The following is a 14,347-nucleotide window of genomic DNA, read 5'->3' as shown; positions in this document are numbered from 1 at the left end:
CTCAGCTCCTGGGAGGTTGGAAATGGTCAACATATTAACATATGGGACAGTTCCTGGATTCCAAGAATTCCTCCTTTAGGTCACTCAAACTCCAACAGAGATTATACCTGGGTCTCCCAACTTATCACCTCCTCTTCAACTTGGAACATTCCCCTACTTCAGCTTCTTTTCCAACCTGATATTATTGAAAAAATCCTATCTATCCCTATTTCCTCTAATCATGATACTCTTAGATGGAATATCACTCAAGATGGTAAATTCTCAGTTTCCTCTATGTATAAGCACTTAACTTACACCAACCCAACTCAGACACCTGTTAACACTTTAAATTGGAAACAAATATGGGCACTTAGAGTTCATTCGAGAATCTTATTGTTCATGTGGAAAATGGCTCATAATATACTTCCTGTTAATTTGATTCTTAATAGATATATTGACAGCATCTCCACTTTATGTCCTCTTTGCAAAGAAGCTGAGGAATCAATTATACATCTTCTTCAAGATTGCAAAGTCACCGAGGAAGTGGTTAACCATTTCATGCCTTCCCATCAGCCTCATACTGTGCCGACATCTTTCGAGGAATGGTTTAATCTTCATTGTGATAAGGATTTGAACAGCAAATATAACAATTCTCTTAACCCTTTAGAAACCTTATCAACCATTATTTGACACTTATGGAAACAAAGATGTGAGATAGTCTTTAAGGATAACAGTCTTGATCTCCCAACTCTTTACTCCTTAATAGATAGTTTTGTTTCTGTTCAAACAATGAATCTTAACACCTTCCTTCCAAATCAACCACCTGTTATCACCAAATGGTCTCCACCACCCCAAGGTTATTTCAAAATTAATTATGATGCAGCATGGGACATATCATCTTTACTTACTTACATTGTCATTTGTATAACAGACTGCACAGGTAGACAGCTTGCCAAAGGATCAACCAAGCTCCTTAGCCGAACAGTAGATGAAGGGGAGAGTAAAGCATGCTATTTTGGAATAGAATGGGCAAGGCATCACAACATAAATCGGGTCATTTTGGAAGGAGATTCGATAAACGTCTCCAACTTTTTGAATGGTCGTCAAAGCTCGATTCATTGGACTGCCAAGCATGTTTTGAAAAAAGTTAAGAGCATTGCTTCTTCTCTAGATCAAGTGTCTTTTTTGTTTGTTAATAGGCAGTTCAACAATTTAGCACATAACCTTGCTGTTAACTCTAGAAAGGCAAATACTTGTATTTTCAATTGTCTTTCTTCTTGCACTCTTTCTCACTGTAATATCTTAAACTTTAATCAATAGATATTACTTTGTCTCAAAAAAATTGGGTATAGTGCGGTCCCATTCACACCCCTAGTGTAAGGTACGCCTACACCCCCGCCAGTAAAGAAATAAGTGAAGAGTGTACATGGCGTCCGGACATAAAGATGCTGGCCTAGTCGCGTGGCTTGCAGTCGTTGGTGGACGGACAACATAAAGGAACAATTTAACAAATAAGAAGTTGCCACGTAATTACGTCAACAATCTCAATGTATGGTGCTATTCAGTTCGTATGGAAGCTTCGAGAAGTAATTACTATGTAGAATTGGTATTCACGGATGTGCACAGCGTGTCCTATATTAAACAATCAACGGTTCCAGAATAACCTAATTTCCAAAACTGGTGTAAATTAGGAAACCTAGTTTTAAAAGGAGAGAAGAAAAAGAGAAAATTAAAATTGGTAGATATCTTTGGCAACAAGAAATAAGGATGGGGTTTGGTATTTTAAAATTATAAATACAGATCAAGAACCGCAGATCTAAAATACTATCTTTTTTCTCTCTCTCTCTCTACTCCGTCGAACGAACCATCTCCCTCTCTCTCTCTACAAGATTACCAAGGGTTTCTAATCGGTCTTACTGTCTCTCTCATCGAAGATGAGTAACCAAGCTGAATCATCTGATCCGTAAGATTGTTCGATCTTTCGTTGATTTTGATTAGTTCTTGTGTGAGTTTCTTTTGGGAATTTTAGGGATTTTGATTGTTGTTTTGTATTACAGGAAGGGAACGAAGAGGGATTTCAGTACTGCTATATTGGAACGTAAGAAAGCTGCGAATCGTTTGGTTGTTGATGAAGCGATCAATGATGATAACTCGGTTGTGGCGATGCACCCTGAGACAATGGAAAAGTTACAGCTCTTCCGTGGTGATACCATCCTCATCAAGGTATCCCTTCTTTTTCTTTACTCTCTTACTGTTTTTGTTTGTTTTGTTTAGATCTCAGATGGTGTTTTCTTTTTTAGGGTTTGAATTGTTAGGGTTTCCGACATGGATGTTAACCTATGTTTGATTGAGGTTGAAATTAGGTTTTTTTTTTTTTATTAGTTCCTTTAATGTCATAGCCTTTTACTCGATTGAGTTCAGGATGTAGATTTTTTGTGGATGGTGAAAAGTCTTCATAGTAATTGAGTTTACCGAGTAAGGTTTTGCAGGAATTGTATCTCATATTGCTTGACTTATGCTATTGTGTGTTATTAACTAGGTTATCTGAACTTGAGGTTTGATGATAATTTAGAGTCTCATTGTCTAATATGAACTGGGTTATGATGATGTTTAAAGTAAGGTCCTAGCAAGGCTTTTATTATTCTAAACATTGTTTGAGTTCCATGAATAAGAACTAAATTGGTTTTCCTTGTTCTTCTTGTAATTAGGGCAAGAAAAGGAAGGACACTATCTGCATTGCCCTCGCTGATGACACATGTGACGAGCCAAAGATCAGGATGAACAAAGTAGTTCGGTCAAATCTAAGGGTTAGGCTTGGTGATGTTGTTTCTGTGCACCAATGTCCTGATGTCAAATATGGGAAGCGCGTCCACATACTACCTGTTGATGACACTGTTGAAGGAGTTACTGGAAATCTGTTCGACGCATATGTGAAACGTAAGTTGTGACATTTCCTTTAAATTCCGTTCATAGTTGCCATGGTCTCTGCTCTTCGTTGAAATACTTGCTTGTCTCTTTTTGTGGTTGAATTATACAAAAGTCTTTGATCCATTGACTTGCTATTTTCTATCCATGGCATTACTAGTCCAGAAGAATGAGATGCAGTTATTAGTTTACAATTTGATTAGTTTGGTTGTCATTCGTGCATCATCATCAACTATTGCTTTCACTGGACACTTGGTTTTGATTGTTACTTACGCGTTTCTGTTTTTTACTAGCTTGATGCATTTTGATGGTATGTTTGGACTTTAGAGCTTCCATCTGTGATACATATGTCTAACTATGATAATGTTTTCGTTCTCTTGATTGTTTGCAGCTTACTTCTTGGAAGCGTATCGTCCACTAAGGAAAGGAGACCTATTCCTTGTTAGAGGTGGAATGAGGAGTGTAGAGTTTAAAGTTATTGAGACTGATCCAGCGGAATACTGTGTGGTTGCACCAGATACTGAAATCTTTTGCGAGGGTGAGCCCGTTAGAAGGGAGGACGAGGATAGATTGGATGAAGTGGGTTATGATGATGTTGGTGGTGTCCGAAAGCAGATGGCTCAGATCCGTGAGTTGGTGGAATTGCCACTTAGACATCCACAGCTCTTCAAATCAATTGGTGTGAAGCCACCAAAAGGAATTTTATTGTATGGACCACCTGGGTCAGGAAAGACCTTGATAGCCCGTGCTGTTGCCAATGAAACCGGTGCTTTCTTCTTTTGTATTAATGGGCCAGAGATTATGTCCAAGTTAGCTGGTGAAAGTGAAAGCAATCTCAGGAAGGCATTTGAGGAAGCTGAGAAGAATGCTCCATCTATCATCTTTATTGATGAGATTGACTCTATTGCTCCGAAAAGGGAGAAGACCAATGGTGAAGTTGAGCGTAGAATTGTTTCTCAGCTCCTGACACTTATGGATGGCCTAAAATCTCGAGCCCATGTTATTGTCATGGGAGCAACAAACAGACCAAACAGCATTGATCCTGCATTGAGGAGGTTTGGTAGGTTTGACCGAGAAATTGACATTGGTGTTCCTGATGAAATTGGTCGACTTGAAGTTCTTCGCATCCATACTAAGAACATGAAGCTTTCAGAGGATGTAAGTTACTAATCCGGTCTTTGTGATTTATTTTTACCCTGAATTATGTCTTCGAAGGATACTCATGGTTAACAATTTCCTATACAGGTTGATTTGGAAAGGATTTCAAAGGATACTCATGGTTATGTGGGTGCCGATCTTGCGGCCTTGTGTACTGAAGCTGCACTGCAGTGTATCAGGGAAAAGATGGATGTCATTGACTTGGAAGATGACACTATAGATGCTGAGATTTTGAACTCGATGGCTGTTACCGATGAGCACTTCAAGACAGCTCTAGGAACGAGCAACCCATCAGCTCTGCGTGAAACAGTGAGTGGAATTGCTATTGTGCACCTTGAGGGGCAAATATTTTTTCATTGTTCAGAGTCTTCAGATATAATGTTGCTCAAAATAGTTTCACTTAGCATTTTTTTCTCATCAATTTAAATTTAATCTGCAGGTTGTGGAAGTGCCTAATGTCAGCTGGCAGGACATTGGTGGTCTTGAAAATGTCAAAAGAGAGCTTCAGGAGGTAATGCTGGACTTGTCACTGAATTATATTTTGCTGCTGCTTCTCCTTGTGAAGTTGTATACTGAAGTTTCAACACATTTATTTTGGTTGTAGACTGTTCAATATCCAGTGGAACATCCAGAGAAGTTTGAGAAATTTGGTATGTCTCCATCAAAAGGAGTCCTGTTTTATGGTCCACCTGGATGTGGTAAAACCCTACTGGCTAAGGCAATCGCTAATGAATGCCAAGCAAACTTCATTAGTATCAAGGGTCCTGAGCTGCTAACTATGTGGTTTGGAGAGAGTGAGGCTAATGTGCGAGAAATCTTCGACAAAGCCAGGGGATCAGCACCATGTGTCCTCTTCTTTGATGAACTTGATTCCATTGCTACTCAGGTTTGTACGATGTTATCTCTTCTTTGCGTTCTTGTAGGTTCTCTGCTCTATGCCGTTTGTCATCTTTTTGTTTCTTTTGGTTGCTTTCCAGAGAGGAAGCAGTTCAGGGGATGCAGGTGGTGCCGCCGATAGGGTACTCAACCAACTCTTGACTGAAATGGATGGAATGTCAGCTAAGAAGACTGTCTTCATCATTGGTGCTACAAACAGGCCTGATATCATTGATCCTGCACTCTTGAGGCCAGGTCGTCTTGATCAGTTGATCTATATCCCACTGCCCGATGAGGGCTCTCGCCTTTCAATCTTCAAGGCTGCCCTAAGGAAATCCCCCATCTCAAAGGATGTTGATTTGGTAGCCCTTGCCAAGTACACCCAAGGTTTCAGTGGAGCTGATATTACAGAGATATGCCAGCGTGCCTGCAAGTATGCCATCAGGGAAAATATTGAGAAAGTAAGTGCCTTCTCACTTGAATTAATTATAATTAAGGTAGCTTTAGATTCTGTGCTCTTGCTTTGTTACTCACTTGTCCTCCAGTGGGCTGCCATTCTTTGGCTGAGAACAAGGTTTGATTTTACTTGTTATATAAGTTTCAGTATTACAGATTCTAATTATGTCAACATGTCAGACACCAATGGGAGTTCATTATTAGTTCCTGCTAATAGTTCCACCATTTGAGATATTGCTTTCATCAATATGTCAACATTATGCCAGATGTCTTCCTTCATGGGTTATTAAAGGAATTGGAACCAGTTGGCTGGTTTCCCTGATACCACCCAGTTACTTCCTGCTTCTTTTTCTTTTTTCTTCTTTCCTTTTCTACTTGTGTCGTTCCTGGTCGAAATGTGAGCTTTCATGATTTGTGATGTGAAGAATGAGTGCAAGTACTAATCTCCCCATACGTGGCCTATAGTTTACAATTGAACTGAGTTCAGTATGTTCATGGAGTATAAACTGACAGAGTGAGTCTTATTGATGACAGGACATTGAAAGGGAGAGGAGAAGAAGTGAAAATCCAGAGGCCATGGAAGAGGATGTTGATGACGAAGTGGCTGAGATAAAGGCTGCTCATTTCGAGGAGTCAATGAAGTATGCCCGAAGGAGTGTCAGCGATGCTGACATCCGCAAGTACCAGGCTTTTGCTCAGACATTGCAGCAGTCGAGAGGTTTCGGATCAGAGTTCCGATTTGCCGATGCAGGAACAACAGGGACAACATCTGTTGCCGATCCATTTGCAGCTTCAGCTGGTGGTGCTGCTGATGAAGACGACTTGTACAGTTAGTTCTTCAACTGGGCATATCGCTAGCGTTCTTTATTTATCAATGTTTCAGACTTTTTGTGAATTTGTTGCTACCCCCGTGACTTGAGAGGGTAAATGCCTAAACGAGAGGTGACTTTGAGATGGGATTTATGCATCAGATAATAGTGGTTGGGGGATATTTACTTTTGGATGCTGTCTGTCTAAGGGCCCTTGGTACCCTACTAGTTTAATCAACTTATGTCATGGTTGCTTATGCACAATTTCCTAGACAATTTATTCTGCATCCCGTTTTTAGCTTTATTATTCTCTGATTGACGATCCTATAGGCCATATATCATGGTTTCCGCTTATCATCAGCTGCCTTTAACTCTTAGCGACTTAACTTGTAAAATGTGTTGGTAATATGATCGTGTTTTTCTCTGTTTGAATCTAATGCTTAATTCTTATTCTGTGGGGATCATAGGTGCTGTAATTTTCATAAATATGAAAACCAGTTATACCTAAATATCCCTAGTCCTAGACACTGTAGACTCTGTATTTTATGCGTTGGAAAATACCCCGATGGCCAATATCGGCTTGACGAAAGAGAGGCCAGATACTCGGTCTGATCGTATTGGATCCATCTCTCGAATAGGGATGTAAACGGTAGCTTATCGGATTGGATATAGGCATATCCGAATCCGATAATATTTGGTTTCTCTCGACGAATGATATGTGTGCCGTACTCCGCCTCTAGTCTCGTACTATCCTCAATTGTGGCAGGCGACCCAAGGCCAGTCTGGCGGGCAGCAGTTGGAATGACACCGGTTGGTAGCCTGGTACCCGTGTGCCACAATGAGGATAGTACGTGACAGTACAACAGTGAGCTGCTAAGTTCAATAAGCCCTTGACTTAGTTTTACAGGGATTCTTTTAGACATTGCTCTAGACCTGAAGGGTCCACTACCCGAATTACTCTACAGTATGCCCGGCGAATGTCCTTGCTGGAGTACTTCATCAATTCAGAACTAGTGAGAGAGATGCCCGGCCAATATCCTGACCAGGGTACTTGTCTGGTCCAGATCTAGTGAGATGAAGTGCTTGGCCAAGTACCATAAAAAATCTCCCTTGCGCTTTTACTTAACATTGTACCTGCAGGGAAAATTTGTCAGCGCCCCGGATTGCTTTTGACTTTGGAGTTAGTAAAGCACAAATGGGATTCAATTTATCATTATGTTCTAGTCCTTAATGTCCCTAGCTAACTCACGTTGAAGGGCACTACTATGCTGCCCGCGGGAAGCTAATACCGAGGCCCATAACTTGGCCCACTCGGTCTTAGTCCGGTTAGTTTTTTCACTCTTTCACAGTCTATTTCGTGAAAGTGTCTACTTAGTCTGTATTTAATTTCAGGTGTAGTCTTAATTCCTCGGGCTATCAATGAAGTTGAATGTTCCAAATAAAAAAACAGTAGGAATATGGATCAGTCAAATTAGCCTTATAGCTAGCTCTCACTAACAAAGCCAATTCAATCTCTTTTAGCTCATAGGATAGGGTATATACCCTCAGCCATTACTTGCCCTTTACTAGGTGGTAAACTTGTCTTATTGGGCCTTTGTCTTAATGTTTTGCTTGCTTTCTTAATTTTATCTTAAAACAAAGAAAAAAAGGAAATAATAAGCAACTAGTACCAACAATTCTTCATTGTTTATATCAGTTAGACCAGTCTTATGGGATGCTAGTGATACAGTTAGTTAGATTCGGTATTTAACGTCTCATCATTTCAAATGGGTCTTAAACAGGTCATTGGGAAATGGTACTTAATCTTTTATAAATACCACAAAACTTCTCCCCCACATTGACAGTGAGATTGATTCACAACCCTTCAATAGGTATTAGTTCATTTCTTTGTTGTTTGGAAACATCTAACCACAACTAACAACTAAACAGAACTAACAATTAACCAATTAGACTTGTAATCGCCCGTAAAAATTTATTCTTCTACCCTAAAGGTCAAAGATTTGAGGCAGGCTAACAGTAAAGAAAACGAACCTTGTAACTTGATGTAAACTTTCATAATTAAAAACACCTCCAAGAAAAATATAAAACTAATTATGTTACCTTTCATCTACTTTAATAAACCTACCCTAGAAACACCTAATGATATTCATCTATCCCCTTTACTCCTCTCTTACTCCTTGAATCATATTCTCTCAAAAAATGTAAGTCAACTTGTTCACATCAATTTATAATCCCTAATTTGTAGATCCCAAAACATTAGAATATTCCATTAACTAATTTAGTCCAAATACAATTATTGATGTAAAATTGTTCAAGTTAACACCATGACTAGAAACATTAAGACCCATATAACCTAATTATAATAATATTCAATAAAAGATCTCAGGAATCTTTTCATCCAAATTAATTATAAGATTCTAATTAATCAATATAGATTCATTGAGATTGATTAAGAGTTAAGTACAAAGAGAGACAATTATTATAACATAAAAAAAGAGACTAATAAATCACAAAATACAAACCCTTTACCTCCTCTCACATTTTCTCAACATTTGATGCATCATTTTGATTTTTATCAGGAGCACACAATTCAAATTATTTTCATATATATCACCCCAAAAACATATAATCAAAGTACAACAAAAAACTAACATATACTCGTTTAACGTAGTTAAACCGCGTATAATTGGATCTTTTTTATATTCGGTTAGACGTTTATTGGAGTAGCATTAGGTGGTGTTGCAGCTGAGGAGACACGCTTCCCTCGCTCCGACCGACTGTTCTCGGCGAACTTGATACTATTGACATGCAACCCATCTGACTTCTCTTGTTCAGTCCATTCAGATCCATAGTAATATTCTTCATTACCTTTTACTACATCTTTTGATGGAGGTAAAAACATGCTTCCCCACTGTGGGAAATGAACTAGGGTTACTGGTAAGGTACAAGCAATTATCATTATCCCCATATATGTTATTCCTGTTGCAGTTGAGTATTTTGAGCTTGTGAAAAACAAGAATTGGGTTAGACCCGAACCGAAATTACCACCAGCTCCTGTTAGACCCGAAATTATACCTAAAGATCGTCGAGAAATAAAGGGTATGACACCAAATGTAGCACCACAAGCTGCTTGAGCACATACGGAGAAAAGAATCATAGCCACGATAGATATTGGAAGAGAATTAGAACGGCCGAGCCAAATGCAAAATAGTCCTCCCAATGTTTGTAGGACCCAAAGGTTCCATAGTCTAGCTCTCATGCCGAATCTACGTGCTCCCAAATCGGACATGTAACCACCGAAAGGACGAGCAATGATATTTGCCATACCAAATACAGCAGCTATGATACCGGCCGTATGTAGTTTAAGATCAAACCTGTCAAAGAAGTACTCGGCGATGACATTGTCGGTGGATAGTTCGACACCCATAGAGTAGCCGTAAAGAAGGACGAAGATCCATGTCCTATAGTTTGTGACAGCATACCATAGCACCTAAATAAACAAGAGAAATATAAGATGATTTTGATTCATATATATATAAGCATATTAATTTGTACTAGCACTTATTTCTAGCTTATGAAAATCCATGCCAATTGAGGCATGAACTAGGTTTACTAACCTTGGAGAACTTGTCCTTGGCAACATCACCTGCCTTTTTTAGGGCACCAAGGTTTCCATCAGGCAGATCTTGCCCTAAAGTCAAGACCATAATCCCTGTAATGATATGCATACACCCAGGAATAAAGAAGGCAATACGCCAAGCGGTGAATGGGGTGGCACCAGCTTTACGGATCAGTTCGAAGAGCAAAGGCATTATGAGTTGAGTTGCTCCACCACCCATATTTCCCCATCCGGCCGCAGTTCCATTCACCAACCCTATAATCTTACTATTAAACATGGTACTCATCCAGTACTGACATGAAACAAACGTAGCAAGAGAGAAACCAATCATGAACCTAACAGCCACATAACCTCCTGGAGTCGAAACTAAGGACATAGAAAACACAGTTGGTGCAGAAAGCATCATGAGAAAAGCACACCCATATCTTGGCCCTAACAAATCACAAACAGCTCCCATGGCAAGCCTAGAGAATATACTCCCAGAGACGGAAGCTATACCAGCATTACCGACATCGCCCTTCTTCAGGTTAAGATTATCGCGAATAATTGGAACAAGTGGGGCAGCAGCAAATGTTGAGACGAAAGTGGTAAAGAAAGAGATCCAAGAGAGATGGAAAGTTCTCATGTGTGGGTTTGCCAAAGAGAAGAGTTTGAAGACTTTAGCCTTGTGTTCAGAGTCAACCGGCAAGTCGAATTTAGCCGTTGTATCGGTAGGAACCATAGGAGATGCAACTGAAAAAGCAAAAGATTGTTCTTTGCCAGTTACTCCATGCATGGAGCTTCCTGGGGTACCTGCCATTTCTTCTATCCTCAAACAAAAAAGTACTAGTTCTAGACTAAACAGAGAGCAAGATGAGGAATATAATGATAAAAGAGAAACTGCCTTTTGGTGTTCCTAAGGAGATGGGATATTGGTTTGTGTATTTATACTACAAGAAACCATTGACTTAATAATATATGTGGAGCCCAAGAATAGATTCTAAAAATGCAATTAGGGTTTGGGTTAAGAATTAAATATAATTAAACAGCGAGAATTAATGAATGAATGAACGAATGAATGAATTCTAGACGCCGCATCTTTACCTCTTAAAGGTAAGAGACTCATCATACCTCCTAAAGATTACTTGTTATTACTTCGAACAACGAAGATTCAAATCGACCCTTAGTAGTTGTATCTTGGTAATATACACCACATTGTATTCGTTGTCATCGCCTCTCTCGTTCTCTCTTAGTAGTTTTATTGCATCAGCAAGTTAGTTGACCTCATAAGATTTTTAAAATGTAAATTTACAAGGTGAGGAAGATATTTAGAGTGCCCTCTTAAGACTTTTCATGATACTATTATCTAAACTAGTGAAGAATCAAGAATGTTAATTATGTTATGCAATTAGCTAGTTGATCCAAGAAAAGAAAAATTAAGTATGTAATTAGTAGCTTGGTTAGTGATAAATTAAAATCTTGAAGAACCAACTGTCTATATATTATACACACACACTCCAAGTTAATATACACTTTGAATGTTGTTCAAGTCCTCCCCAGCATTTGTTGTAGTTAAACCTTAAGATCCAACCGTCCATCTTTCATCAAAAAAAGATCCAAATGTCCATATTAACCCTTAGAGATCCAGTTCACCCCTCTAGGGCCGCGGCCTGTCTTAGTGGCTGTTCTACGTGGATAATGGGACAAAAGATATAGAGATGTGAAAGATGATATTATTAAGTTTGTGGTTATCTAATTCAAAATTAATAGATGACCTAAACATTATATTCTTCAGGTGACATAGAAAACGTGTGAATTTTAAACTTATCAACTGAGGGGCATAGTTCTGATACCATGTTAGCTTTGTGGTCACCAAACTGAAAACCAATTGGCGATGAGCTGATAGGACCTATACATTATACTCGTGGTTACTCGATTACTTTTTCCTCATGTGAAACTATTCTCACAGACATTACCTTTTGACAAACTTAAAGATGGTAGGGTAGGGCGTTACACGACGGTGTACTACTGTACTCATATCCGCGTTGAAAAGCTTTGGAATGCCGACTTGTACGTTTTGTTGTTGGAAACCTTATACCTTAAATCTACTATCGACACAACACAATGCAGATTTTACCGTAGGTATAAATGTGATTATTGTCGTTCCAAAGGCCAACATGAACTAGAACCAGTGTCCACTTTATATATTGATGGTACTCTTGGATGCAGGATTCCTATTAAAAATGAGATTTGGTAGGAATCAAGTTTTCTTAAGATTTTCAAGTCTAAAATTTATATTGGACCAAAATCCCACCGTACTCCTTAAGGGGTTGGATTAATAAATCCAAAATTCAAACTTAAATCGAATCAAAACTTATTTCTTTAAAAAAACATTTTTTTTTCTACAACATAATTGTTTTAAATATATGATTTTTTTTTTCAAAAGTCGTGTTTTTTGAAACCATTTTTTCAAAAAAAAAAAAAATCAGAAATTGCTTTTCTCATAAACCTTTTTTAAGAAACCGAATTTTTCTTAGAAACCACTTTTTCCTTCAAAAATCTTTTTTTCAAAAACTATTTTTTCTTCTCAAAAAGCAGTTCTTTCCGAAACTAGGTTTCTGAAGAAACCGTTTTTTTTTTCACTTTTTTTTTAGAAACTATTTTTTCCGAAAATTGATTGTTTAAGAAACGTCTTTTTCCCCAAAAGCAATTTCTTTTTGAAGAAAAAGAAATCAATTTGTTTTCAGGAAAAAACGGTTATCCAAAACAAAAAGAATAGGAGAACCGGTTTTCAAAAAAAGAGTTTATGAAATAACATATTTCAGAAAATAAACTGCATTTTTGAGACAAAAACAATTTTTAAACGAAAAAACTGACGATTTTGAAAAGCAATTTTCCAAAAAACAAATTTTCAATTGTTATTGTAGAAGCATTTTAAAAACAAATAACTATAAATCATAGGATTTTTTTTAGAAATCAATTACGATCTAGGCCTAAAAGTGTAATTGAGTCCGAAACTTCTAAAATTTTGGAGTTTATGTCAACACTATCAACTACTTGAGCGACCAAGTGTTGGCCATACGATTCTTATTAGTTACCAAACAAATCAAGAAAACCATTTAAACTCATAACTTTGTAGAATCATAAATCCGTAGATTCATCATTCTTTCATACAAACACATCATGCAATTTTTGTTCCCTTTTTTCTTTGTGAAAGTGATAATATATTGATCAGTGGTGCACAAACTGCACCTAACCACCTACCTATTACAAAAATTCTTATAGCAAAGAACTCATAAAAACATCAACTAGTACTCTATATATGAAATATATTTCTTCATCTAATTAAAAGATCATGGAATGAAACTCCATCCAGTGCCAGTGAGGAAGGTAAAATATGATATTATTCAATGCAAAAAAAAAAAGATGATATTGTTATATGGTATGTATATACATCTCAACTGCCAATTTGAACATAATATATATGGTGTGTATATATATATAATTCGCAAAAAAAAAAAGATATATGTAGTCTGATAATCTAATGTATAATTAATCAACTCTCTAACATTAGTTCTTTTAACGAAAAAAATTCTCTAACATAAGTTAACTATGCAAGGTGGGGTTAATGATATCACCTAGAAAAAAATATCATATATTTGCTATATATAAGAAATAAGTACATTGTCTTCTTGCCCCATAGTTATATATGATATATAATTTGCAAACTTAAGGGGTTTTTTATTTAACTTCGACCCTTGTTTGTAATTTATTTTCCCGACAAATCTACTTTGTCTTCTCGAAAAGAAAAAAATTCTTTTATGCTTTCAGAATATGGAGTTGAAACGTTTTAGGGAACACACATACCCTTTATGAAGAAAAATGATTTAGCTACTATAATTTCATGTAGTTTTGGGAGCAAAACCCGAAATAACGCTCTAGATTGATTCGTCAATTTTTCTAGTTTTGTCAGCTCAAATAGCGAGGAAGTTCTGGTTGTTGATTTGAATTTTCCTAAATCTCTCTTCTGCTTTGAAGGAAAAGTGGGTACAAGTATTACCAACTAAATTGGTTCCTCTTGCAACTTTAAGTTGCATGATGACTTCTTGTTGATGTAAACATAAATCCTAAATCTTTCAAAGGGATAGACAAAATAGGCATCATTCATTAATTATGGCCCTAGAAAATACAACACTTGGTCTTGTAATAGGAATGTGATGCAAATGAAGAGTTGGATACTGTTGTTAAACACCTCCAAACAAATTAACATATTAATTAAGCAGTTGACTATGAAAATTAATAGTATTGGATTCTATTCATAGGACAATTGACACAAAATTAAGGAGAAGCTATCTAGGATTAATCCTGTGATCCACAATTTCAAAGCTAAGTCCATTTATATAATTCACATTTTACGAAGCAGAGGAATCTAGCTAAAAGTCGATCGTTTTGTAGCTACATTATTTCAACAAAGTATCGACGATAAATTACATTCTAAGTGGATAGTATCACAAACTTAGGTATTGCAATTAGACCTCTCTCTCTC

The 14,347-nt window shown here is 37.4% G+C and overlaps 2 protein-coding genes across 2 annotated transcripts; one reads left to right on the top strand and one right to left on the bottom strand.

Moving 5' to 3' along the window:
• Window positions 1-1,838: 1,838 nt before the first annotated feature.
• Window positions 1,839-6,467, top strand: LOC147546389 (cell division control protein 48 homolog E). The gene is made up of 9 exons (XM_086674007.1): window positions 1,839-1,942; window positions 2,037-2,202; window positions 2,688-2,916; window positions 3,296-4,062; window positions 4,150-4,371; window positions 4,502-4,573; window positions 4,667-4,948; window positions 5,040-5,399; window positions 5,929-6,467. Exons 1-9 carry the CDS (start codon window positions 1,914-1,916, stop codon window positions 6,226-6,228), a joined length of 2,427 nt encoding a protein of 808 aa, XP_086530133.1. The 5' UTR covers window positions 1,839-1,913; the 3' UTR covers window positions 6,229-6,467.
• Window positions 6,468-8,624: 2,157 nt separating this feature from the next.
• On the bottom strand, window positions 8,625-10,624 carry LOC147546388 (high-affinity nitrate transporter 2.1-like). Its single transcript, XM_086634975.1, has 2 exons — window positions 9,821-10,624; window positions 8,625-9,693 (listed from the first exon to the last, which is right to left on the bottom strand). Exons 1-2 carry the CDS (start codon window positions 10,619-10,621, stop codon window positions 8,911-8,913), a joined length of 1,584 nt encoding a protein of 527 aa, XP_086491101.1. The 5' UTR covers window positions 10,622-10,624; the 3' UTR covers window positions 8,625-8,910.
• Window positions 10,625-14,347: the final 3,723 nt, after the last annotated feature.

This window comes from Eschscholzia californica, unplaced genomic scaffold (genome assembly GCF_041429995.1).
Source record: "Eschscholzia californica isolate CP2 unplaced genomic scaffold, dmEscCali1.0.p SCAF_4, whole genome shotgun sequence".
In the NCBI taxonomy this organism is placed as follows: Eukaryota; Viridiplantae; Streptophyta; class Magnoliopsida; order Ranunculales; family Papaveraceae; genus Eschscholzia; species Eschscholzia californica.
Note: the sequence above shows the minus strand (reverse complement) of the source record. Positions and strands in the feature narration are given on the sequence as shown.

What these genes read in the sequence shown, in the direction of transcription:
- LOC147546388 (XM_086634975.1), bottom strand. Translation starts at nt 10,621, where the DNA reads ATGGCAGGTACCCCAGGAAGCTCCATGCATGGAGTAACTGGCAAAGAA. An exon ending in CCAAGGACAAGTTCTCCAAG is followed by an intron (nt 9,694 to 9,820) that starts GTTAGTAAACCT and finishes TTGTTTATTTAG; the next exon opens with GTGCTATGGTATGCTGTCAC.
- LOC147546389 (XM_086674007.1), top strand. Translation starts at nt 1,914, where the DNA reads ATGAGTAACCAAGCTGAATCATCTGATCC. An exon ending in GTGATACCATCCTCATCAAG is followed by an intron (nt 2,203 to 2,687) that starts GTATCCCTTCTT and finishes TCTTGTAATTAG; the next exon opens with GGCAAGAAAAGGAAGGACAC. An exon ending in TTGATTCCATTGCTACTCAG is followed by an intron (nt 4,949 to 5,039) that starts GTTTGTACGATG and finishes GTTGCTTTCCAG; the next exon opens with AGAGGAAGCAGTTCAGGGGA.